Source organism: Monodelphis domestica, chromosome 1, assembly GCF_027887165.1.
Source record: "Monodelphis domestica isolate mMonDom1 chromosome 1, mMonDom1.pri, whole genome shotgun sequence".
Classification (NCBI taxonomy): Eukaryota; Metazoa; Chordata; class Mammalia; order Didelphimorphia; family Didelphidae; genus Monodelphis; species Monodelphis domestica.
In genome coordinates this window covers 507,929,262-507,956,943 of record NC_077227.1, presented here as the reverse complement: position 1 = coordinate 507,956,943, position 27,682 = coordinate 507,929,262, and the positions used below count along the sequence as shown (strand labels likewise).

Genomic DNA, 27,682 nt, shown 5'->3' with positions numbered 1-27,682 from the left:
ATTTCTTTATAGCCCTGCACCATTGATAACCTCTTGCTCTCTTCAATGCTCTTTTTTCCCTTGACTTCCAAGGCATTTTATCCTCTCCTTGATCCCCGGTTTTATCTCGATTTCTTCATCTTTCTCCTATTCCCCAAGTGTGAGCATTCCTCCAGGCTCTGTCCTTGTTTCTCTCTCCTCCATATACACGATCCCTTAGGAATCTTATTCAACTCTGTGGCTTCAATTTATATCTTTATGTAGATGAGGATGAGTTGAAGTTACTTTAGAGGCAGCTGGATAGTGTCATGGATAGAGGCAATACAAAGAGATGTGAATAACAGCATTGGAGCAGAACATAATAATAATAACTTAAGTTTATATATCATCTATTATGTGCCAGATGCTTTACATATTATCTCATTTTATCTTCACAATAACCCTGGGAGGTTGGTTGTTATTATCTCCACTTTACAGATGAGGAAACTGAGTCAAACAAAGGTTAAATGACTTGTTTAGAGTACCAGAGCTAGTATATTACTGAGGCTGGATTTGAACTCAGATCTAGAGCTGTAAAAATGGATATTTTTAACCCTAGATTTCTGATGAGGTTTATTAAGGATTATTAGAAATCAAGGACTAAAGAAGATACAAAATAAAACCGACGTGCCCATGGCTGATTAACCCATTTAAAATCCCTGCGCTTAGCTTACCACTATACTTACTACATCATTGCAAGGAAGGAAGAGAAGAGAGCGTGGGAGGTGTTACTGCCAGTTAAATGCCAATTGTGTTCTCGGACTCAGGTGAGATTATGGGGAATTCTGGGAAATACCAAGGACTTCTGGGGATTGAAGTCTAGGGTTCAAAATCTCCATTTTTACAGAGCTCTATCCACTGAACCACTGAGCTGCCTCACAGCCCAAGGAAAAGAATGATATATACTGGAGGAGCACTGGACTTAGAAAATTGGGGCAGGATCCTTGGCTCTGCCGCAAATATTTGTAAAGTGCTTAGCACAGTGCCTAGCACATAGTAAATGCTATACAAATGTTATGATGATAATTGTTATTTTTATTTTCTGACTCTGTGCCTTTGTTTATATCAGTTCCTCCTCCTCGTATTTCCTTTTCCCTCTTTCTTCAAATCTTGGCCTCTAATGTCCTGTTTAAGCTCTGCCTCACACTTTCCTGACTACTCCTGCCCATACTGCCCTCCTCTGAGCTTCTATAGTGATGCAGGAACCCTGTAGTCTAATTTGTACTTGACCAAGTTTCCTCAAAAGCATTGCTCGCCAAGCAGCCATCCCTTATCCCCTTGAACTCACCACCTCTCAAGGTAATAGAGCAGTATTAGGAGCTGAAAGCTATTGGGGAAAATCTACAGGTGGGTAAAAACAGACCAACCCCAAGGGAATATCTGTATTTATTGCAAAATGACTTGAGAAGTTTTATTTCTTCAGCCCAGACAAGCAAGTATGACGTGGGCTAAAGTTTGGGTGAAAGAACTTTGTCCTGAGAGTCCAGAGTCCTGGGTTCAAGTTCAGTCTGTTGATTGTTTTGGGCAAGTCACTTATCTGTGGGAGCTTTCATTTTCTCATCTGTAAAATGGGGATCACACTTGTCCTACCTCCTTCAAAAGGCACTTGTGAGGGCCCAACAAGGTAACTTAGATAAAACACTTTGTAATCCCAAGCACTATGGAATGTGTGATTGTCATGATATTATAAAACTCATCTGTGCCTTCATTTTTTTTAAACTCTTAACCTTCTCCTTTAGAATCAATACAGTGTATTGGTTCCAAGGCAGAAGAGTGGTGAGGGCTAGGCAATGGGAGTCACGTGACTTGTGTATTGGTTCCAAGGCAGAAGAATGGTGAGGACTAGGCAATGGGGGTCACATGACTTGTGTATTGGTTCCAAGGCAGAAGAGTGGTGAGGGCTAGGCAATGGGGGTCACATGACTTGTGTATTGGTTCCAAGGCAGAAGAATGGTGAGGGCTAGGCAATGGGGGTCACATGACTTGTGTATTGGTTCCAAGGCAGAAGAGTGGTGAGGGCTAGGCAATGGGGGTCACGTGACTTGTGTATTGGTTCCAAGGCAGAAGAGTGGTGAGGGCTAGGCAATGGGGGTCACATGACTTGCCCAGGGTCACCCAGCTGGGAAGTGTCTGAGGCCAGATTTGAACCGAGGACCTCCCATCTCTGGGCCTGGTTCTCAATCCACTGAGCCACCCAGCTGCCCCTACCTTCATTTGTAAAGGTTGACATTATGTGCCTTGGCCCTGTAAACCTCAAAATTCCTTAGACTTATAAATGTTGGAAATTTCACCATTGGGATATTTCATACTTGGAAAATTTCTTACTGATAGTCTATTGGAATGGGAACTCCATTGGCATGGGAGGTTCCTTCTCTTCCCTTCTTAAGATTACTTTAGGACAGAAACCCTTTGCTGAACAATGGAAAGGACTTTGACCTATGCTTGAGCATAGAACAGGAATTTCTTTGAGTCTTGATTGATTTTAGAATTGATACAATGGAGATACTCCACCCTATTCAGTCCTAATAGGATTGAGTAAGGGCTGCAGCCTAGATCAAAATTTAATTATTCCAATCTCTACCATACTCAAGTTAACAGGATTTAGAAACGGCTGTAGCAAAGGAGTATAGATTTAATCATTTGAAAATATGACCTTCAACAGACATGTGCAAAAGCCAGAAACCTCTGGGCGGTCCTGGGTTAAGCGAGAGCCTCCATTGACAGGGAAATTGATGAAGAGTGATTGGTAGATGGGAAAACTGAGGGGAGGCAACTTGGATGGTTTCCTTAAAGATAGGAGGGTCTGGAGACTCCGGGAGGTGGTGGATTTTTTTTGGTCGGTGTTGTTCCTGGGCTCTGAGGAAGCTTGCTCTGGAGGAAGCGGAAGGTGGGGGCCTCTGAGACTGTTTCTCCATTTTGGACACGTGAGTGAAAGGGACTGATCTCTTTTCTTTGCCCCAGCTATCTAAGGGCTTGGGCCTTTTGGCCCAGCCTAAACAGAAGGGGTATTTAAGCCCTATTCCCTTCTCTCCCCTTTCTCTCTCTATATATATCTCTAATTCCTTTCTTGCTCCTATTGTAATTAAACTCCAAAAAAAGGCTGACGGCTGACTTGAGTTTTTCATTTAGGAATTACATAGCTGATTCCTTGGTGACCTTAAATTAATATATATCAGTCTTTTAAAGTGATTCCCTTGTAACAGCCCCGAGTGAAGACAAGAGACATTACTTCAGCATCTCTATGATGTGCAGTAGTAGGCTGGACGCTAGGGAACATGGGACATGTCAAGAAGATGTAGTTCCTGTCTTTATGGAACTTACACCATAGTAGGGGATTAGATACCAACACAAATAATGTTAAAACACAATAATTATTATCCTTCTCTTTTTTTTTCCTTCCAAACCCTTCCCTTCCATCTTAGAATCAATACTAAGTATCAGTTCCAGGGCAGAAGAGTGGTCAGGGCTAGACAATGGGGGTTAAGTCACTTGCCAGGGTCACCCAAGTAGGAGGTGTTTGAGCTCAGATTTGAACCCAGGACCTCCCATCTCTAGGCCTGGATCTCTATCTATTGTGCCATATAGCTATCCCCCATCCTTCTTCTCTTAAGCATATACCTGTGTTAGGCATATGTTGTTTCCTCCAATAGATAAGGACTTGGTTTTTCTCTTGTGTTTGTATCCCGAGTACCTAGCACATAGTAAGCACTTAGTGAATGTTATTAGATTAGAGAGTCGTAAAGCAAAATTCTCTATGGGTTCCAAAGTGGGTGGTAATTCAGAAGAAGAGATGGCATGGAAAAGATGGCCTTTAGGTTGAGTTTTGACAGATAGGTAGGAATTCATAGCCCAAAGGGGGAAGGAAGAACATTCTAGGCATAAAGAACAGCATAAGCAAAGAAATGGAAGGGAGAGAGAATAATCTAGTTTGATCGAAATATAAACTATGTGGAGAGGAATAATATGAGAAGGTTGGAAGGCTGGTGGCAGATCAAAGGAATTTTTATTTTAATCGTGAAGTAATAAGTGACTGGTGAACATTTTTTTAAAACACAAAAGCGATGTATGATGAATGAAAAAATTGTATTTTGGCAGGTTTGGGAAAGAAGGTTTGAGATGTGGAGAGCCATTTGGTTGTTATTGCATTAGTTCAGAAGGTAGTAAATTGAGCCTAGACTAGGGGAGTATTAAAGGGTAAAATTAGGGTTGTTGACTGAATATATTATTTTAGTGGTCGCCAGGGATTTAAATTCCATCCCAATAAAATACTCAAGTCAGTTTGGGATTTTTATGGTGGTTTAATTACAATAGTAGGAAGAAATAAGAAGAGAGAGAGAGAGAGAGGAAACAGTATAAGATTTCTCTGGCCTACCCTAAGCCAAGGGAAGTTCAGAGGCCTCAGCCAAGGGGCCTTCTCAGAAGATTAAATCTAGCTCCGCTTCCAGCCATGAGCCTCTGAGATGAGGGGCTTCCTCAGAGGATAGTGCCTTTTCAGGAGGTCAAGGAAAGGAGGAATCAGCGTAACCACTCACCAAGGTAGATCAGGGAAGACACTCACCTAAACCATGCTACAGAACCAAAGCACGCCAAAATGCTGCCCAGAGCTCCCAATGTCGGTCACTGAGCGAGCTCCCAATGCCTCTGAGAGAGTCCAACGTCCCAGAGAGAGTACACATGCGGGGCGCCAGAAAGAGGAAGTGATGCAAAATAAATAGGCAGTTCTTGACATCACTTCCTGAGTCTCATATGTACCAATGGTAGTTAAGCTTGGCTTAGGACAGCCCAGGGGGTCAGTCAGTTTCTGATTTGTCACTTGCTAGCACATGTCGGTCATAGGCCATCCTCCTCACAGTTAATCCTTAAGTGGGGGTGTCTACATTCCTGGTTGCTAGAATTCTAAAGACTAAGCAGGGTGGAGTAAAACTAAAATTCACAGGGGCAGCAGTCAATCAAACACTAAACAATGAACAAGTGACTATTAGGTGCCTAGCTCAATGCCCACTAGTGGGATGCAAAAACAAAGAATGAAATAATCTTTAATTTGCAAGAAACTAGCAAAGAGAATAGAGATGGGACAACAGATTCAAAAGAAGAGTTTATAATTAATTAGATTTAAGAGGTAAAGGAAAAAGAAGCCTCCAAAGGTAATCCCAAGATTTTGACCAGGTAAACAGTGTTCCCACTAACAGAATTTGTTTGGAGCTAGTTTAGGTGGAAAGATATTAAGCTCACAATCACAGATTTGGAAGAGATGGACCTCTGAGCCCATCTCATTCAACCCCTACCTGAATGGTAATTATCTCCACAGTATCTCATGCCACGTTGTCATGCAGCCTCTATCTGAAGCTCTTCAGCTTTGGGGAGCTCTCTCCTGCCTAATAATAATGAATGTGAATCCTTTAGAGGCTGCAAATTGCTTTCCATGAATTAGCTTTTGTGAGCTTTATGGAACTGGCAGATGGTTCTGAGTTGGGGTTTGGCACTACAGGGGAAGAGAAACTCACCCTTTGAAATTTTCTCTTGTTTTTTTCTCTCCACAGGCTATAGACACTCTTCCCTCCCATTAGGGCCACAACCTTCCCTTGGTCAATGCCACATCTTCACTGTTCTCTATGGAGGCTTCAGCCTCTTTAGAAAGCCTGAACTTGGTTTGCTAGTGACTCAGTAGCCTAGGGGTCCCAAGCTAGTAGTTCATCTCTCTGTGCTATATTTCAGAATGCATAAGAGATAGGATTACTCTCTCTACCAATGCACTTGATCTTCCCTGCACATAAAAACCTGTCTAAATCACTGAAAAGTGGGGGCAGCTGGGTAGCTGGGTAGCTAAGTGGATTGAGAGCCAGGCCTAGAGACAGGAGGTCCTAGGTTCAAATCTGGTCTCAGACACTTCCTAGCTGTGTGACCCTGGACAAGTCACTTGACCCCCATTGCCTAGCCCTTACCACTCTTCTGCCTTGGAACCAATACAAAATATTGATTCCAAAATGGAAGGTAAGGTTTTTTTTTTTTAATTAAGTTTTTTAAAAAAATCACTGAAAAGTGATTTGACCAAGGTTACATAAAGGAGGCAGAGCTTGAACTCAGGTCTTTCCAGCTCTGAGGGCAGCTCTCTATCTATTATACCATGGTTATTTCTCCATAAGAGTTAATTTATTAATAAATAATATAATTTATTATTTTTACTTATTATGTTATTTTATATATAACATATTATATTTATTATAAATTAATAAACACTATAAAATTCCCTCTCAACTGGTTCAGCCTCCAGCCAATTAGGGAAGTTAGGAGGAAAAAAAGAGTTGTTCTTTGTCATGTCAGGCAGTCAGAGAAAGACATCTTATCCTCTTGTGACACCCTCGGTATGCAATTAACATATAAGAATCACAAAGAAATTATAATTAACTGACTTTTTATGAAACCAATTGGGAATTAGAAACAGCTTAGAGAATTTAAGAAAATTTTATAGAAAATGCTCAATCCCTAACATCACCAAGGAAGTAGGGAAAAAGAATTACATCTTCTCTGTCCCTTTGCTGATCCCTAAGAGTGACGACAGCCAGCAGTATGAGTTCGTTCCAGCCAAAGTGTATACAGAAGACAAGCTTGAAGTAACTAAACTCTAGTCTCTGAACTTACATTGGAAAATGCCTACAGGGGTAGGGGCAGCTGAGTGACTCAGTGGATTGAGAGTTAGGACCAGAGATGGGAGGTCCAGGGTTTAAATCTAGCCTCAGACACTTCTTAGCTGTGTGACCCTGGGCAAGTCACTTAACCCCCATTGCCTAGCCCTTACCACTCTTTTGCTTTAGAATCAATTGGTTCTGACAGAAAAGAAGGATTTTTTAAAATGCCTATAAGAATTTCTCTTCTTCTCTTTCTCTTTATTTCCCTCTCCCTCGCCTTTCCCCCCTGATTTTGACTCTTTCTCTATCTGTCTCTCTCCCTCCTCTTCTTTCCCTCTTCTTCTATCTCTCCCTCCCTTTCTCTCTTACCTCTATTCCCTCTTTTTCCTACCCCCCACTGCCATTATTCCATTGCCATCATACTTACTCCTTTTCAAACTCAAACTGCAACTGACTTTATGTACTAGCTTCAACTCTGCTTCTTTGCGTCCATTTTTTAAAAGCCTGTGAATTTCCCTCTGAGGGTGAGGAAGAATATATTCTGTTCAGGACTACAAGTCCTACCTTAGTTAGGTTTCACAGACTTTCCCCATCTACAGGAAAAGTTTGAATACTTGATTGTTCTTACAGCAAGTCTGTGAGGGACTTACTAAAGGTTTTATTATTGTATTATTTTTCCATTTTCCATTTGAGGAAACTGAGGTTCAGTGGGTTCAGATGACTTTTGTCTTTTTCTTTTTTAAAAAACTCTTACCTTCCATCTTAGAATTCCTCATGATGACATGGCTAGTAAGTACCAGAGGAGGAATTTGAATCAAGAATTTTATGACTATTTTCTAGGCAATGCTGCCTCCCAAGGCAACCTAGAATACTTTTGAGAAGCTCAAATTTTTTCCTTAAATGGAATCTAAATCTGAGTCTTTGTAATGCCTGCATCTTACTCCTAGTCCTGCCCTCTGAGACCAAGCAGAGCAAATCTAAACTTTCTTCATGCTGTCCCTTCAAGTATTTGAAGACAGTCCATGTAATTCACAGCACCATCCAAGGACAAGGTTTGCACTCCTCTACATCAGAGCTCCTCTCCTTACTGTTCCTTGGCTTCAATCTTCTGCTTAGTCCAAGAATTTTTTTTTGTTCCATCTAGGAACTCTTCTTCAAGAGGCTTGGTCCAAAACTTGATGTTGTCTAGGAAATCCTCTATGTCTAGAAGGCTTGGTCCTGGAATTCCCCTGCTTGTTTAACAACTTCTGCTTCTTCAATGCTGCTGCTGCCCAACTTCCTGTTGGCTCTCCTTACTACAATCCCTTGGGTAACCCAGGAACTCTCTTCACTATTCCACTCTTCTTTCCATCCTCTACCTAGTATCTGAGACTTCTTGGAGTCTTGGGAAGGTTGTAGGGCATTATGGATGCAGCGCCAGGGACCTGAGAAAAATCTGTGTGTGGCCATCCAGCTTCTGTCTAACTATTTCAACTCTGGTTTCTTCCAAGTCTTTTTTGTCTAGATAACTCCATTTTAATGCCCAAGGCCAAAGACATTATTCTGATGAATAACAATGACTCAATAATTCATAAATATGATCTTTTCAAAATATTTATAGCTATCTTTTGTTTGAAATCACCTACATTTTCCAGTGTTTCCATATTCCTCTCCCTCTTAGAACATCCCTTTAAAAAAATTTTTTTAAAGCCTTTACCTTCCATCTTAGAATGAATACTGTATATTGGTTCTAAGGCAGAAGAGCAATAAGGGTTAAGCAATGAGGGTTAAATAACTTGCCTAGGGTCACACAGCTAGGAAGTGTCTGAGGCCACATTTGAATCCAGAATCTCCCATCTCTAGGCCTGATTCATTCCACTGAGTCACCTAGCTGCTTCTGGAACATCCCTTTTAACAAACAAACAAAAACAAAACAAAATACAAAAAAGAGAAAAAATAAATTCATGAGATGATGAGTGAAATCAGTAGAACCAAGAGATCATTACATAAAGCTACAGATTTAATATTTGAAGAATAACTTGTGAATCTGAGAAGTGGAAACATGAAAGACAATCTACATATTTTGTGAGATCCTGCCTTCTGTGGTGTTGAGAGGGGAAGGTAAAGTTGAATAAAAAATTAATTAAAAAAAAAAGATAATGATTGGGGCCAGTTAGGTAGTTCAGGGGATTGAGAGCCAGGTCTAGAGATGGGAGGTTCAAATCTGGCCTTAGACACTTCCTTACTGTGTGACCTTGGGCAAGTCACTTGACCCCCATTGCCTAGCCCTTACCACTCTTCTGCCTTGGAGCCAATACACAGTGTTGATTCTAAGATGGAAGGTAAGGACTTTTTAAATCCCTTTTTGTTCTCCTAGCCTCTCCCACTCTGAATTTTAGTGCCCTCACATTCATCTTATAGGAGCCTAACAATCTTTTGTTCTAATCCTTTTGCTTACTCTTACCTCCATTTTCTATGTTTTGGCACATAATAAATGAATAAAAATGGTTTTCTCACTCATTCATGCCTTTTTATATTTCCCTGTTGAAGTCAGTTGTCTTCTCCATTGTCCCTGACTCTGAGAAAGCCATTTTCTAGCCCTTGAGAGCTCAAGTCTAAAGAGAAAGGTCTAGTTTGGAGAAGAAGGGTGAAGGCCATGAAAGAAGAGCTGGCTAAAAAACTGGGAAAACCTGGGTCCAAGTCCCACCTCTGTCATGTCCTGTCTGTGCCAAATCATTTAGCCTCTTAGTCAGAGGTCCCCAAACTTTTTACACAGGGGGCCAGTTCACTGTCCCTCAGACCATTGGAGGGCCAGACTATAAAAACCTAACCCTAACCCTAACCAGGCAGCAGTATACACAGTGCAGAATCCCCTCCCCCAGATCGCCGCTCACCATGCAGCCCCATAATCCTTTGCTTGGAGCATTGTTCTAAGGTGCCATGCAAAGGATTATGTCACTGGAAATAGTACTGTATGTGAGCAACGCCCCGCTTTGCAGCACCTCCACATACAGTGCTCCTCTCACTGACCACCAATGAAAGAGGTGCCCTCAGGGGGCCTCATGTGGCCCACGGGGCCCACGGGGCCCACGGGGCCCATTGTTTGGGGACCCCTGCTCTTAGTATTCTAAGGAACTCTTTAAACTACAATTTGAAGAGAAGATGCCACACTTCATTATTAGAGGGATTTTCCTCATTTGGTAGCACAAATTAGTTCCTATTCCAATCACTTTTTGTTTCTTGTTTTGTTTTGTTTTTTTACCCTTACCTTCCACCTTAGAATCAATACTAAGTATTGGCTCCAAGGCAGAAGAGTGGCAAAGGTTAGGCAATGGGGGTCAAGTGACTTGCCCAGGGTCACGCAGCTGGGAAATGTCTGAGATTGGAATCTAGGATCTCCCTTCTCCAGGCCTGGCTTTCTATCCACTTAACCACCACCTAGTTGCCCCTATCCACGTCTCTTTAAAATGTAAGTTGGTCCCTTGCAAATTTATATCCATCTTTTTAGCTGATTTCTTCTCTGTCTCAACAGACTTATTTTTTTTTCTGTCTTTGGAAATGATTTCTTAAGAATTTCTCATTTGTCCTCAACCAACTTCCCTTATAGTATTTTAGGCCACAGAGTCCTAACTATCCTTTCTCTAAATTCTTGTAAATCTGCTGTCCTTAAATCTAGTATCTGCACTAAACAATGCCTGGGTTTCCTTTCCTTTTCCATCAGGTACTCTACAATGGAGTGGTCAATTCATTTACTCCCATGGTTTCTATTGCCTCCTAACTCCTCCTCATTGGTCCTTAGTAGCTTCAGAGAGACACTAAATTCCACTTATTACTTCTGCTGCCTTTTAAAGAATAAAGTTATTTGAAAGCTAAGTCAGTAATTTAATGGACATTACCTCAACAGACATCCAAACAGCTCAAGTTCCCCTTTGCCTACTATATTGTGCCTCTGTAACAGCTTTGTAACTCATTTCCTGAATGCCTCACCTACATATTTCCTTTGTAGAGTACTGTAGTTTCTCAATCACTGATTCTCACCAAAGGCCCAGTTTGTGAGACAACTAGACGGTTATAGTGGATAGAATGTTAGTCTTCAAGTCAAGAACTAATGTCAAATCTGGTCTCAGATACTTACTAGTGGTATGACTCTGGGTAAGTCACTTAACTTCTGTCTGCCTCACTACAACTGTAAAAAGGGAATAATAATAGCACCCACCTTCCAGAGTTTTTTTTTTTTTTTTAAACCCTTATCTTCTGTCTTGGAATCAATACTGTGTATTGGTTCCAAGGCAGAAGAGTGGTAAGGGCTAGGCAATGGGGGCTAAGTGACTTGCCCAGGGTCACACAGCTGGGAAGTATCTGAGAGCAGATTTGAACACAGGACCTCCTGTCTCTAATCTTGGCTCTCAATCCACTGAGCCACCCAACTGTCCCCCTTCCAGTGTTATTTTGAGGATCAAATGAGATATTTACAAAGTTCTTATCTCAGTGCTCCGCACATAGTAGATCCTTAATAAATGCTTTTTTTCTTTCTTCCTTTTATCTTTTTTCCCTCCCTTCCTTCCTTCTTTCCTTCCTTCCTCCCTTCCTTCCTTCCTCACTCTCTTCCTTTCCTCCTTCCTTCCTTCCTTCCTTCCTTCCTCACTTTTCTTCTTTTCCTTCCCTCCTTCCTTCCTCACTCTCTTCCTTTCCTCCTTCCTTCCTTCCTTCCTTCCTTCCTTCCTCACTTTTCTTCTTTTCCTTCCCTCCTTCCTTCCTCACTCTCTTCCTTTCCTCCTTCCTTCCTTCCTCTCTTCCTTCCCTCCTTCCTTCCTCACTCTCTTCCTTTCCTCCTTCCTTCCTTCCTCTCTTCCTTCCCTCCTTCCTTCCTCACTCTCTTCCTTTCCTCCTTCCTTCCTCCCTTCCTCCTTTCTAATGTGTTCAGGCAGATTTGTCCGGTAGGCAATATGGAAATGTGGGTCTGAATTCAGGAGGAAGTTCAGAACTCCTCGACTCCAGGAAGCCCATTTCGATGGTGCTGGTCCTCAAGTCTAAACTGGCCTCATTGTAACTTCCACCCCTTATCCCGGGTATGTCCTGTGGGATAAAGAGAAGTCTGACCCCTTCTCCCCACCGTAGCCCTTTCTATCCCTCTTCCGTCCTAGGCTCCCCCACCCCGCCCCCAGCCTCTTTTCCCCAGGCTAAGCATGCGCAGCTCCTTCAGCTGACTCCCATAGGACTTGGACCCTCCTTTTATCTCTGCGGTGTATCTGTATCCTTATCCGCCATGGAGATAAAGAAGGAACAGAGGTGTAGGAGGAAAACCCAGAAAGGGAGGAGAGCGGCTCTCTCTTCTGTGGCAGATCGTTCCCTCACCCTAGGAGGAGCCCTACTGATAGAGTTCTGTGTCTGGGAGGGGGGAGCACCTGCTATCTTCCCCGCCCCCCTCCAGGGTATGACAGCCTGGCTGAACCAGCAAGTGGCAGGGAGGATCAAAGGCCTGACATGGCATCTGCTCCCCCTCTCCCTGCCAGAGCTGAGGCACCGATGCAGAGGCTAATATTAGAAAGCTGGGTATTCACTTCTAGAAGGCTGAGGCCTGATTTTATTTTTAACCCTCCCCGCCAAAGGGCCGGGCCCTCTTTGTATGTGACCTAGGAAGTCAGGAGGAAGTTAGAAGGTATGGGAAGACCCTGGGGGTGGGAGGAAAGAGGGCGAAACAGCCGGCAGGGGCCCGGGTGGGGAGGGGGCAGAGCCCCGAAGGGGCCTGTAAGTGTAACTTTTCACCCTGTCTCCGAGGACAGGCATTGAATACATGGAATGTCTCAGAATCCTGGGATGTCAGAGATGGAGGGGACCTTCAAACATTCAACATGGAAAGTGAGATGCACAGAGCAAATGCTTACTAAATGCTTGGTGACTGACTGATTGACAAGTGACCCAAGAGACATTCTAATGCCGGGGATCTTAACCCTTTTTTGGTCACCAGCCACTTCGGCAGTCTAGTGAAGTCTAAGGCCCCCTTCTCAGATGAATGCTTTTATATGCACCGATAAAATACAAAAAAATTACAAAAATTAATTATATTGAAATTTAAAAAAATAATTCCTGGGTCCTAAGTTTAAAAGCCCTGATGTAGTTTAACTCTTTGATTTATTTATTTATTTTATAATTTAAAACATTTTATTGGTGCTTTTATATCATTATCTTTTCCTTTTTTTCTTAAGCCCATACTTTTTGTCTAAGAAACTGGTGTAGTTGATTCACTTCTGGTATTGGAGTTCACTCCATGAATTGCTTGACTTGAGCAAACACCAAACAGAAAAATGAGCAAACTCAGCAAAAGTGTGATATAATTGATTTCCTCTCCTCTGTTAGTTCCTTGGTGATTGCATCAGCTCTCATGGATTCAGTGATCAATTAGTGTGGATGATTCTCAGATATGTTTATCAAACTCTAATCTCTCTTTTGGCCTCCAATCTTGCATCTCTTTGCCTAATAGATATCACAAATTGGATGGCCCATAACATCAACACCCTTTTTTTTTTTAAACCCTTCCCTTCCATCTTAGAATCAGTACTGTGTATTGGTTCCAAGGTAAAAGAACAGTAAGGGCTAGGCAATGGGGGTTGAGACTTGCCCAGGGTTGCACAGCTAGGAAGTATCAGAGGTCAGATTTGAACCCAGAATCTAGTCCTGGATCTCAATCCATTGAACCACCTAGATTCCTCTGCTTATAGACATTTTATTAAAAATTTTTTCTTTTTAAACCCTTACCTTTCGTCTTGGAGTCAATTGGCTCCAAGGCAGAAGAGTGGTAAGGGCTAGGCAATGGGGGTCAAGTGACTTGCCCAGGGTCACACAGCTGGGAAGTGGCTGAGGCTGGATTTGAACCTAGGACCTCCCATCTCTAGGCCTGACTCTCAATCCACTGAGCTACCCAGCTGCCCCCTGTTTATAGACATTTTAAACTCTGCCTGTCCCAAGTTGAACTCATTATCCTTCCCTCTGAGCACTCTCCCCTTTCTAACTCTCCAAATACTGTCAGAAGGTATCATCATCCACCCACCTGGGCAGTCACCCAGGCTGGAAATCTTGGTGTCATCCTTGGCTTTCCTTTCTCACATATATCCTTCATGCCATCTACTGCTTAGCCCAACTGATTTAACCTTTGTAACTTCTCTCACATATGCCCCTTCTCCATCTTGGTACAGGCCCTAATCACCTCACACCTGGACTACTGCCATAGGCTGCTGGTTTGCCTCTCTGCCTCAGGCCTCTCCCCACTCTAGTCCATCCTTAAATCAGTTGCCCAAGTGATGTTCCTAAATCCTCTAATAAACTCCAGTGACTCCTTATCACTTCCAGGATCAAATATAAAATTGTGTTTGGCATTCAAAGCCCCACATGACCTGCACCCCGACACACACACACACACACACACACCCATCCAGTCTTCTTATACCTCCATCCCATTGACTTTGTGATGCAGGGACGCTGGTGTCCTCAAATAAAACACTCCATCGCCTATCTTCAGGCATTTTTCCCTGGCTGTCCCTCATGTCTGGCATACTCTCCCTCCTCATCTCCACCTCTTTGGCTTCCCTGATTTCCTTCAAGACACAGACAAATTCCTACCTTTCACAGGAAGCCGTTCCCCAACCCCTCTTAATTCTAATGTCTTTCCTCATTTAATTATTTCCTATTCATCTTGTATATAGCTTGTTTACACATTGGGTCTCCTCATAGGTTTGAGGTCCTTGAAGGTAGGGACTGTTTTTTGGCTTTCTTTGTAAAACTAGCATGTAGCACAGTGCCTGGCACATAATGGGCACTCAATAAATGTTTATTGACCAATCGACTCTTTATAAACCCTATGGTAAGTTCTGGTGACATATTTAGAAAAGCAAGACAGTCTGTTTTCAGAGTTCAATTTCTAATTAGGAGCCAAAACATATAGGAGGATTCAGCTCCAGAGCAGATGGAAAGGCCTTGTGATCTTTAGGCTGCATCAGCGGTGCAGATGGTAAGGTCCAGAGGGCTGCCATCTTGTAGGAAGGATTGTAGTCGGGGACTCCATGTTCATCCTGGCAGTTTGAGCCTTCGTGAAAGAGAGGGTAGTGGGCCTAAAGGTCAGAACAGAGTGGGAATGATGGTTTCTTCCTGAAGGTCAAGAAGAGAATGAACATTTAAGAGGAAGACTTGTAGATGGGAACTGGGCAATGAGGACTGGGGTAAGGAAAGAGAAGGTCCTTCTCAGTCTTCCCTGGGGCCTACTTTGCTCCTTTAATCCTTTGTTGTCTTTAGAGGTAAGGCTAAGGCTCTGTATCTAGTCTCTAAAGGCCATTTTGATAAAATTTTGTTGCATAAAAATGGCCCTTTCTGGGTCTAAAAAAGATGCCCTAGCTATGGCATCCAGTGATGTATATATAATAGCAATAGCATTCAGGCCATTGTCTGGGCCTTCCCTAAACTTGGAAGGACTCTGTTTCCCTGTGACTTCCTCCTGGCAGTTTTCTTTAGCCTCTCCTCAACAATTCCCTCCCCACCAACCCCTTCAACCTGGAGGCCAAATTCCTCCTATTTCCTTCCAGTGCTTCTTGCTCAGGGACAAAGCTCCTATTCCGGCTGCCTCGTGTATTTCACAAAACTCAGATCTTGACAATCCAGGAAATTCCTGTCACCCCAGGACTCAAGGCTCTCAAAGACTGGCCCAAACTGAGCCAAAAGGTTTGGCCAGGGAATCCATAAGGGGTGGACTCTGGCCAGGAAGACAAGAGCCGGGAACAGGCAGAGAGATGACAGTCAAGGAAGAGGAGATCCAGACATTTCAAAATCCACCACTATTGCCTCACACATAAAAAAGAAGTTTATTGTTATAAAGCACTTTACAAGCATCATCTCAGTCTCGACACAGTCCTGGGAGGTCCATAGTACAAGGCTTATGGATCCAGGGATGGAAAGTGACTTACCCAAAGCCAAACAGTAAATTAGGGAGAAACTCAAACGGATGTTGAGTAAAGACAGGGTTATCCTAGTAAATATTTAATAATTGGCACTTCAAAGACATACTTTTTAGTTTAATCTGAATTATTAATATTTTCTTCATCACTTGAGACTAGAAAATCAACAAAACAACCCATCCAGCCCTAACTTACAGCACTTGCTGATTTCCAAGGTGTAAATAAAAAATACTCAAACTAGAAATTTAATAATCAGCTTAAAAAAAAAAAAACCTCTTCTGTCTTAGAATCAATACTAAGTATCAATTCCACAGCCACCTCCTAATTGCACAATCAGCTTTTTTAAACCAGTACTAACTGGCTCCAAGCACTTCCCTGAATACACAGGGCTCTTTTAATTATATTGGCCTGTCCTTGTAGAGTGGATAGATGGAATTAGTCAATATTTGTATCACCTTAGACTCCATTAGCTGAGCAATCCAGACAGAAAGAAGAGGGGAGAAAAGAAGAAGGACCCTTTTCCTTGTCTGTCTATAGGACTCTAGTCACTGGGACAGTGTTTTATTTTTATTGTTCAATCATTTTTCAGTCGTGTTCAACACTTCATGACCCCATTTAGGTTTTCTTGGCAGAGATACTGGAGTGGCTTGCCATTTCCTTCTCCAGCTCATTTGACAGATAAGGGACCTGACACAAACAGGGTTAAGTGGCTTACTGGGGGTCATGCAGCTAATAAGTGTCTGAGGTCAGATTTGAATTCAGGAAGTCTTCCAGACTCGAGGTCTGGCACTCTTATAGGCTTCACCATCTAGCTACCCCCAGGACAGCATTGAAGATGACCTATTCCTCCTCCTGGGCAGTTTGGTATGGTGGAAAGAATATCCCACATGAAGGCAGGAGAACTGAGTTTGTATCCCAGCCCTGACCCTAATCTTGTGATCACTGACAAATCCCTTTCCCTCTCTGCATCTCAATTTCCTCATCTATAAAATGAGGCTAGTAATATTTTCCTGACTTCCTTCCCAAAGTTACTGTGAGGGAAGATAAAACACATGAGTCTATATTATTATAATTATTACATCATTTCTAAATGAATAGAATACTAGGCTTGGAGTCAGGAAGATTTGAGTTCAAATATAGCCTCAGAAACCTACAAGCTGGATGATGTTGGGCAAGTCACTTGACCACTGTCTGCCTCAATTTCCTTAGCTCTAAAATGGAGATAATAACCCCTACTTCACAGGTTTATTGTGAGGATCAAATGAAATCATATTTATGAAGCACTTAACGCAGCATAGATATTAAGTGCCCATTCCCTCCTCCCTTACCCCTGCTGGACCAGAAGACCCATAGGGATGATGGCATCAGGCACTGTTCTGATGATATGGCTATGCCACGAGTTAGAAGTGGCTCAGCTGGATCTGATTTGGCTCTAAATGGTAGCCCTCGGTTTGAACCTTGACTCTGCTATTTATTGCCACACGACCCTGGGCAAATCATTTTACTCTCTGGACCTCAGTTTCCTCATTTGGAAAATGAGGACATTTGTCCTAAAGGAGCTCTAAGATCCCTTCCAGTTTTCAATCCTAGGATCTTAGGGGCATTCAGTGAGGGAGCCAGGTGGCCCTGAGCTATTTAGGGGAGGAAGCTCCAGTTTCAGTAGGGGAAGCTTCTGCCCTGCCCCTAGGAAGATGAATGGCCAGGAGGGGCAAATACCATACATTGCTCTTGCAGTTGGGTCCAGCCAGGCTTCCCAATGGGAGAAAGAGGCCTGGGTTGCTCTAGAGTCCTTGAGCTTAGGAATAAGTGAGGGAATTTGGATGCCAACTGAAACACATGAGCTGGGAGTATGAGGGGGCAGGCCGCCTTAAAGTTTGGGATGAATGAGGATCAGGAATGAACTAAGACTGAGGTAGAGGAGAAAGCCTAGACTAAGATGGCAACGATGCCTTTCAGCATGTGCATGATGATGACTCCATTTGTATGGCCATCCTTGCTTCTGTGGGTCCCAGCTCCGTGATCAATGCTAGAAAAGAAGACAAAGACCCAACCTTAAGCACATTCATAATCTAATGGGGTGAGAGAAATCTCAAACAAGATAGTGAGAACAGAAAAAAAAAAGAATGTTAGATGTGGAAGAGACTTTAGAACAAAATGGTAGACTGAATCCTAAATTGTCAGAAAACCATTGTCCCAAATTATTTTTACATATAACTGAAAAAAGAAAGAAGGAAGAAAGGGAAAGAGACAGAGATAGGGACAGAGACAGACAGAAAGACAGAGAGAAAGAAACAAAGAAAGAAAAAGAAGAGAGGGAGAGAGGAAAAAAAGAAGGAAGGGGAAAAAAGAATAGCATGGTAGAGCTGGAAAGAATCTGTGAGAAATACTGTATTCTATGATTCTTTTTTTCCAAACCCTTACCTTCTGTCTTAGTATCAATTTTAAGACAGAAGAGTGGCACCAGCTGCGCAATTGGGATTAAGTGACTTGCCCAGGGTCATATAGCTAGGAAGTATCTGAGGCCATATTTGAACCCAGGTCTTCCAGATTCCAGACCTGATGCTCTATCTACTGTGCCACCTAGCTCCCCCTATATTCTATAATTCTTAAAGCTGTAAAGAATCCATTCCAAATCTCTCATTTTCCAGACAGGGCAACTTTGCCTTGGAGAATTAAGTGCCTTGCTAGGATTTGTGACCATATCCAGGACTCTTGGCTAGAAGGCAGCAGCCTGAATGACACTGCCATAAGACCAGTCCTAAGGTTAAGGGGTGTGAAGAAAACTGAGTGCCCAAACTTTCCTGGATCATTTATCTCCATTTTGCTGTAAAAGAAATTGAAGGTTTAAGTCATCCAGCTAATTGGCAGACCAAGTATGGGGCTTAGCTCTCCTGATTCTCAGGGCTATGCTTTGTGCCTCCTCAATGTAAGCCCAAAGCAGGAGGGTCCTCCTTACCCCAGCTCCTATCAGTAGTAGCATAGGAAGCTCCTATTTCTCTACTAGAAAACCCAGAAGGCCAAACTATTGCCTCCCTGGCTACTCCACAACTGTGAGTAAGACAAGTTCATATGTTTTAAGAGTTAGGTAAAACATAGGAAAGCAGCAAGTCTAACCCTGCTTCAACCTGTTTTGTCATTCGGGGAAGGGTGCCATCTTTTTATGGGCCTCAGTTTTACCTTTCTGACAAATGGGACAACCACGGCTATCTAATAATAGATTTGTCTGGTTGGGATGCCGGACATAATCTGTGCCTAATATAACCTCGGGTCAGAAGGGGAGGAGGACAGTGTTTAGGTTAGGCCTCTCAAATGTGTCTCCCTCCCTCAGGGATTTCAGCTGCAGTACTATCTGCTCCTTTTCCCAGAACCACTAGCATTATTTTTAACTCTGCTGACAGTGGGGAGATAATCCCATGTGAAATCAAGAAGAGAGCTTTTCTGCTCCATTACTAACCCCTTTCCTAATAAATCCCCCCAAGAATATCGCTTACCCCCCTCCCTAAAAGGTCCTCCTGATAGTCACCTTTGGGAAGCCCCTATCCTAACTCTACTCACCCCTGGACTAGGAAACCCCCTAGTAGCACCAGACCTACCTTCAAGATAACTAATCAGAGTTCCTTGCCAAATATGTGCTTAGAATAGGGGGCCACGTACTTCCTGGGAAATAGGGAGAAGGAAATGGTTCAGGAGCCCTGGCTCTGCCACTAATTAATTCTATGTTTGACCTTGGGCAAGTCGATGTAATCTTTCTGGGCCTCAATTTGTTCATCTTTAAAATGAGAAGAAAATAATTTCACTGGCTACCTCCCTAGATTATTGTAAGGGAACAAAAACTTCAAACTCTGGAATCTAATGTATTATAGAAATGTGAGTTATTTGGCAATCAATTTATTGCCAAATTTATTGCCCTTCCTATGATTTCTTTTTCCCTTTGAGTCTTATTATAATGATGGTAATTCTATAGTGTTTTGCCACTTATGAAGTAGTTTTATCATAACTGTAAGCAATAAAAATTTTAATTTTAGTATTTTATCAATGATTAAATTTTAATTTCACTATTTTATTAATTAATTTTAATTTAATTAATAATTAAAATTTAGTATCCCCATTTATTTGAAGGTGAAATGATTTGCCCATCATTAAATAGCTGAAAAGCATCAGACCTGGGTTTAAATCTAGCTCTCTTGACCTTAAAATCACAGTCCTTTCTTCAATACCAGGTTGTATGCATGTATGTGTAGGCAGTAGGAGTACTAGTGGGTCAGGTAGCCTTAGCAGAAAGCTGGTGGAGAATTAGAGGAATCAGGGAGGAACTGATGGAGAGAGGGGCGGAGGGTAATGGAAGAGGGACTCCCCTGCTTCCTCCCAGCCTCTCTCCTTTGTGGAAGCACAGTTCTCTTTGACCCTCCATCTTCCCTCCAGGGAATGACTTTCCTTTTGAATCCACCTGTTCAAGTAGAGCAATCAGTGGTTCAAAAATGAGAACAAGCTAAAGCTACTCATTGCTTTGTTCCCCTGCAGCCCGACACCCTCACCAACTTGTGACTTATTTCCAGGAACAGCTGAAAGCCAAATCCAGATTCCAGAGTTGTACCCTCTATTACTGATCTCCTACTGTGTACTAACAACTTTGAGTCCCCAGATCAGTGCTCACTGAGCAAACCTTTTATCTCCAGAGCAGTGATTCGTTTTCTTAATTTTTAAAAATATTTTTTCATATTTATATGATTCATTTTCTTTCCCTCTCCTTCCCCCTCCCAGAGCCGACAAGCAACTCCACTGGGTTGTACAAATGTTATCACTTGATATCTATTTCCTTGTCATTCATTTTGGTTCTTCTTCTTCTTTTATTTTTTTAACCCTTCCTTCCATCTTAGAATCAATGTTGGTTCCAAGGCAGAAGAGTGGTAAGGGCTAGGCAATGGGGATTAAGTGACTTGTCCAGGGTCACCCAGCTAGGAAGTGTCTGAGGTCAAATTTGAACCCAGGACCCTACCCCCCCCATCTCTAGGCTTGACTTCCTATCCACTGTCTAGAGCAGTGATTCTTCACCTCATTTGTGCCATAAACCCCTCAGCCAGTTACCAAAAGATATAATCAAAACAAAAAAATATTCACAAGTTTACAGATTCTAGATTAAGAACCCTTGCCTAGAGTAAGAAATGCTTTTTATCTTATTCCCTCCTCCTCCCCTCCCTTCCTCCTTCCCCCCCTCTCTCCCCCCTCTCCTCTCCCTTTATCCTTCCCTTCCTTTCTCTCACTCTGTTGAGACCTCTGTCTCTCCCTTCCCCCTCTCTTTATCCCTCTCTCTTTCCCTCTCTGTCTCTCTCTCTCTGTCCCTGTCTCTCTCTTTCTCTTTCCCCACCCCGGTCCCCTCTCACAAAACTAGTTGGCGGTGAGGGATCAGGATAGATGAGAGTCCAGGTTGGCCCATGTGAATTCAGTCCTTCCTCCAAGTGTCCTCCCCACAAGTGAGCAGGTGTGTGCAGACTTCCTCCGGGACGTGTGTAACCCCCACCGAGGGACTGAGGATTCTCAGTCTGGGATCACTCACGCCACGGCGCTGGAAAGACCTTGAACTCGGCATCTTCTCTCCCCAGGACAAGTCATGCCAAGGCCAAGGCGGACGGAGCAGAGCAGGCAGCCCAGGCGGCCAATAATGAGTCCAGCATTGCCCGGACCCTGGCCAGGGAGCTGTCTCCGGACTTCTACCAGCCAGGTAGGGCAGGGGGCGGGGGGCGGGATACAAAGAGGGGGAGCGGCCGCCCGCGGCGGGGAGAAGGGAAGACTTCCGGACCTTGTCCCCAGGTCATTAGGCCCTCTCAGTCTCCTGACCAGCCAGGCACCAGCTAGGAGACCAGCTCACATTTGCGGAACGCTCCATGGCCGCAGGATGCTTCCCCATTCGTTGTCTCACCCAGTCTTCAGGACCATCCCGCGAGATAGGCAGGGCAAGTTTTATTCTTCCCATTGTCCAGGTCAGGAGACCAATCTGAATTGACTGGGTCCCTGGTTCAAGGATTCAAACCCAGGTCTTCTGACTCAGATTCCAAGGCTCTCCCCTCGGCCAAACTCCCTCTCCTCGCGCAGAGGTGGGGTTTGAGTTGCATCTAGAAAGAGAGGTAGCATTTCCATTTCCCGCCCACGTCCTCTTCTTCCTCTACCGACAGGGAGGTCTCACAGGGCACAGCGCGCTGGACTTGGAGTCAGGAAAAACAGATGGAATCCTCTCTCAGGGGATGATTAGCCTCTCTGTAATCACTTAAACTAACCCTTCCCACAGTAAGCGTGGGGATGAGTGGGGAACCGCTGTGCGACTTTACCCTGCTTGGGAAAATGGTGCAAACGGAATGCATAATTAATCATTTTTATTTTGCATATTTTTCTGCCCTTTTTTTTTGCCAATTGGATATACCTGAATTTGTGTGTGTTGAGTTCATGTTAAACGGGGCCCTACTGTATTGTATTTTAATTCATTTTGTTAAACATTTCCCAATAATATTTTTCTCTGGTTCCTGGGGCACTGAGGGCCACATATGGCCAGCTGGCTGCATGTTTGACACCTTTTAAACCACCCTATGCCCCAGTTTCCTCGACTGTAAAATGCAGGAGTTGTATTTATTGACTTCTGAGGTCCCTTCTGGTTTTGAATCCTTGATTCTATAATACTATGGGGTATTTAAAATGCTGAAAAATATCTGCTATCCAATACTAATCTTTAGTTTAATTTAATATTTATTTTATTATTAATAATTTAATTTAATATCTGATATTAAAAATAAAACCTATTTACATGGGTATTATGACTTGGGTTTTGGTTTTAAAAGATTACCCTATTACGAAAATGAATAATATAGAAATAGGTTTGGAGTGATAATACATGTATAACCCAGTGGAATTGCTTGTCAGCTCTGGGAGATGGTAGGGAAGAGGAGAGGGAGACAAACAAATCATGGAAAAATATTTAAAATTAAAAAAGAAAAGAAAACAATGACCTCTATTAAAATGTGGTTATTATATTTTAATTGGTCAACGTTATATCCAGGCAAATGTTGGAAGTGGTTTTGTATGTGATGATGCATTTGTAGTATAGAGGATTTGCTTCTGTTAGTTCACGAAGGATAATAGGCTGCTGGCACATAGTTCTGTCATCAGATCTGGTCTTTGGCAGGAGATAATTTTAAAAAGACCCTTACTTTCCATCTTGGAATCAATACTAAGTATTGGTTCCAAGGCAGAAGAGCAGTAAGGGCTAGGCAAGGGGGGTTACGTGACTTGCCCAGGGTCACACAGATTTGAACCCAGGATCTCTTATCTTCAGGTCTGATTCTCTATTCACTGAGCCACCTAGCTGTCCCAGTTGCTAAACTTTTGCAACCTGCTGCTCAATGATGCACCAATTCTATTGCTTTCTCATATAATCTGCATCAATCACTACATCCTTGTTTCTAAAGGATAATCCTTCCCTAATTCTTGGTGGTAATGGTTTGGTCCTGCATCACTATCAAACTCCCCCCTCCCCAATTTCTGTCAATGAAATTAAATGACTCAGCCATTTGCTTAATTATTACTATTATTATTCCTAGGCCCAGAGTACCAGAAACGGAGGTTGCTCCAGGAGATCATGGAGAATGCTGAAAGTGTCATGGAGAATGTAGGCCGTGGGGAGGCCCCAGGCATCCAGGAGCCCCCTCCAGAGAGCCCCCAGCTACACGAACGGGAGGCCTCCCTCCAAGGTGGTGGCACACCAGCCCGCACCCCGTCCCCCCACTTTGCAGGCACACCCCCTGAGGCTAAGCGGCCTAGGCCTGGAATGGAAAAGGACGGCTTCCTGAGTCCCGGAGACTGGAATGGGGAGCAGAGCCGAGAAGGCAGCCGCCCAGTGACTCCGTCTGATGTGGGTCCTGGTGAGAGAAGTAGCAACCGGCCTGGTTCCAGGAGCCCCACCAGAGCACCTACTGACCACATGGAGATCCAGCCCCTGCAGCCACCACCCCCCCTGCAGCCTTCCAGGGAGCCAGAGGTAGCCCTGTACCAGGGGTACCACAGCTACGCCGTCCGCACTTCGCCCCCCGTCCCGCCTCCTTTCGATGAGGACGAGATGGAGGCGTCTGCCCCCACCACCCCTGTGACCCCCCCAGGCTCCCCAGAGGTCAAGCCTGATGTCCAGCCCGAGATGGACATGCTCCCGAGGGCCACCCCGCCCCCTCAGCCAGAGCCGAAGGCCAGGGCCCCCAAAGCAGAGCCGAGGCATCCGCCTTCTCCCATCAAGGCAGACCCCGCCAGCCACACCAAGCTCACTAAAAGAACAGGCTCGGCCAAAGGGGGGGCCAAAAAGAAGGGACGCCGAGAAGCCGCAGCTGCGGGGGCGATGGAAGCCCAGATGGAACTGGAGGAGGTAAGGCTGGCTGGGGCTGGGAATGGGGCTGGGCCAGAGGTGTCTTCCCCACATAGAAGAGACGACTTCTACGGAGGCACCCCTGGCATCGTGCCATGTACAGTCAGGGGGATCTTAGAATCCATCTAACCAGAGGTTCTCAATTTACAAATGAAGAAACTGAGGCCGGGAGAGGGGAAACATTGCTGAAAGCTACCAGATCATCTCTTCCTGTCCCTATGCAATGTTCCCAGGTTCATGGCCCTTGCAGCACACTGAGACAGCCAGACCTGCCTGGAGAGTAGCCAAAAGGAAGGGGAAGGATGCTTCTTCCTAGGGAAAATGGGCTAGATAGTAAGGGGAAATCTTACCGGGAAGAGCTGCCAGCATGGGTTGTCTGCCTGGGAGGCTTCCTCCCTATGGGATGAGTTAGGGCCTAGCTAAGGGGAGGAGGGATGCATGAGGGGACCTGCGGGGCTCCTGCACTTGTACCTCTTAAATTGCATACACGAGGACGCAGAAGTCTCGATGGCCAGTATTCCTTCCTGAAGGCTCACCGCCGTCCTCTCTAGACCTCTCTCTTGCTCTTCTCTCCTCCAGGCTCCCAACACCGTCCTTATCTGCATGGTGATTCTGCTGAACATCGGCTTGGCCATCCTTTTTGTGCATCTTCTGACCTGACAGGGCCTCGGCTCAGGTGAGGCTAGGTGGGGAGGATGCGGGGCTGGCTTCCTCCTCCTCCCAGGGCTGGAGGAGACGAATACAAGGAGCCAAAGGCATGAGTGTATGGCCCCAATCACACACACTCCTGTTGCTTATTTGTGGAAAGCCTTTTCCTCACCCCTCAGGTGGCTTCCCAGGTCACTCTGCTGAAACAAGCAGAAAAAGGTGGGAGAGAGATGCTGCCTGAGCCTTTGAGCTGGAGTCACTCTGGACAACAAGAGAGTGTGGGCTGAACTTTCTCTTTAGCTAGGGCTTCACTTATAGGATGGGGCCCTCCCATCTGACCTCCTTCTCTGAGTTGGGCAGTCCTGTTGTGGAGCCTCCTTGAAAATATTCTGCCTTTAGAGACTTTCCCTGAATACTCCTGCCTCTTTCCTTAGGTCCTACAGGCTCAAGCCCCCAGATTTTCTCCCTGGACATTCTGCCCTCTGTCTTAAAAACATTGCCCCCTGCTAGGTGGCTCAATGAATAGAAAGTCAGGCCTAGAGATGGGAGGTCCTGGATTCAAATGTGGCTTCAGACCCTTCCTAGCTGTGTGACCCTGGGCAAGTCACTTAACCAACCCCCATTGCCTAGCCTTTACCATCCTTCTGCCTTGGAACTGATACACAGTATTGATTATAAGAGAGAAGGATTAAAAGAAAAAAGAAAAACCCCACTGCCCCCTGAGCCATCTCTTCATGCCTGATCCCTCAAACACTCTTTTCTGTCACTACCCCCTGACCCAAGTCCCCACCCAAATTTCCCTAGAGCTGGGTCAGTGGGTTAATCTTTCAAACGCTGTCCCCAGATATTCTCCCCCAGCACTGCCTTATTACCTGCTCCATGGCTTGGCCTCCTCGGGATAGGCTTAGGCATCCAGGAACAGCGTACAGTGCTCTGTAGTGGTCCCCAGCTTGCTCCTTTGTGATGATTCTTGCTCATTTTTTGCTGGCCACAGGAGTTCCCACCCATGCGAATGCTGGTTCTCTGCAATGACTGGATGCTACTGCAGCTGTCGAGAGATGCCGAGGGCAAGACACCGGCCCCAGGAACTGGCTGCGGGCTTTCTGGCTCCGGCAGCCCCGGCCCTGAATGAAAACTGCCCTGTGTTGTTTTGCTTCCCTGATCCCAGTTCGGCTTGGTCCCTCCCGGTCCAGGATGGGGGAGCCCTTCCTCTCTAAGCCCTCGCTGAACCTGAGGGCGGCATCACCTACATGAGTGTTTGTGGCTGCACCTGCACGTGTACCCAGAGAAGGGGACCAGCAACCCCCACGCCCCACTTTTCCTGCTGGCTAGCTGTTGGCTGAGGTGTCCCCAGGAACACCATCCCCAACCCCTCCCCCCAAACCTTACTTTCCCCAGGCAGGGGGCTGGTTCTACTCCTCCAGGCTAGCCAGCCAAGGCTCTCTCCAAAGGATTCCTCTAGAGTCTCTGACTCGAGTGGCCAGAGGCAGCTGGGAAGGAGGTGCAGCAGAAAGCCTGGAGAGGCCCTCGATCTCCACTGTGGCGCCTGGACATCCAGGGCAGGCAAGGGAAGAGCCTCTCTCCCCTTTCTGCTTCTGGGCTGACAATGGCAGCTTAGATCCACCCCATCCCCAGAGAGAAAGGAACAAGTCCGCTCCAGCTGTCTGAGGCCCGAGTCCATTGGGAAAACCACTTTGAGGGAAGATGCCTCCCATGCTAAAGGGGCTCCTGCTGTGGCAGGGACAAGCCACGCAGCCCGGGGGGTTTTGTTGGGATGGGAGGCTGGGTGCCTGGAAATCACTGTCTGCTTATTTGGAGTGCTTGAAGATGACTTTTGGCTTGGCTGGTAGAGAATGGAACTTGCATGCGCCTAGGTTTAAAGGCATTTTTGTCAGTGGTGAGGGGTCTCCTGGCATGTGTCCCTCTGCTGGGGGCAGGAGTGGCTCAGCAAGCCCCAAAGGTGAGCCAGGAGGCAGGGAAGCCTGAGGGGAAGAGACTCAGATCAGTGCCAATCCCTCAGTGCCCTGGCCCAAGATGAAGCAGACGAGTGGAGCCAGGAGGAGATGGGCAAGCTATTGGAGCCCTAGTCAACACGATTGGTTCCTTTCTTGGCCTTTTTCTCTCTTTGTCCTTGGTTGGTTTGGGCGCTTTCTAAGCTCCTCAGACAGTCCCTTAGGAGGAGGACTATCTCCCAGACTGCCATAAAGAGGAACTAGAAGAAAGGCCTCGGGGGCAAAACACTACCACCCCTCTCCTTGGCCCTCTCCACCCCCTACCCCCACCCTCATTCTGGGCTTGTTCCAAGCCTTGGAGATAGGGATGGAGATGGGGAGGAGCGCCGTGCTTTCTCTGTAACTTCTGTTCTCTCTTTCTCTATTACTCCCGAGCCTTGTTCCTGGACCCTAGGATCTTGAGGGCATCTGTCCACTTCTCCGCGGTCCAGATCCCAGCTGTCTTTCAGCTCGGTTTAAGTCTCAGTGCTGATTTCTACGTGGGGAGGTGGGAGGACCTGTCCTCTTTCTGCAAGATGCCATGGGGGCCCCGTCTGGTTTCTGTGTGATGGGTATGTTGAGGTGCGCATTGACCTTTCAGAGGAGGGGCCTAAATGTACCTGCTACCTCGGGCTAGAGCACCTCCGTCCCCAGGACTGGCAGAGAGCTTTTCGGGTCTGGTTCCAGCCTTGGGATATTCCCCCTTTTGTCACGCCTAGGACCAGAGGATGACGGTGGGGGAGGTGTCTGTGTGCTATGTCCTGGCTGTTTGTCTGCTATACTTTGTGCCATAATAAAGCAACCTGATCACTGTTTCAGGCTCACGCCTGTGTTTTGGTTCTATATGGTGGTGGGACACAGAGAATATTTAGGAATAAGAGAAAGCCCTAATTATAAATGGGATGTGATGAGGGGGAGAATTTAGGGACATGGGAAGATGGATTGGATGTCACCCATCTGGAGCCTACATGACTTCACAGAATGTCTTGGGGATCCAGGAAAAATCACTTCTCTTTAGAGACCCATCTCATTCTTTCCCCAGCTTACAGCTTCTTGAGTCCCATGCCCTTCCCTCTAAGG

General features: G+C 45.1%; 1 protein-coding gene across 1 annotated transcript in view; it reads left to right on the top strand.

Moving 5' to 3' along the window:
• JPH2 (junctophilin 2) overlaps positions 1 to 27,415 on the top strand; it is a 64,550-nt gene extending 37,135 nt beyond the window's left edge. The window contains exons 3-6 of the mRNA XM_001369556.4: positions 21,166 to 21,284; positions 23,152 to 23,963; positions 24,543 to 24,639; positions 25,606 to 27,415. Of these exons, the coding sequence (XP_001369593.1) occupies positions 21,166 to 21,284; positions 23,152 to 23,963; positions 24,543 to 24,623 (1,012 nt within the window). The 3' untranslated portion in view covers positions 24,624 to 24,639; positions 25,606 to 27,415. The remainder of the gene's footprint in view (positions 1 to 21,165; positions 21,285 to 23,151; positions 23,964 to 24,542; positions 24,640 to 25,605) is intronic.
• The last annotated feature ends 267 nt before the right edge of the window (positions 27,416 to 27,682 follow it).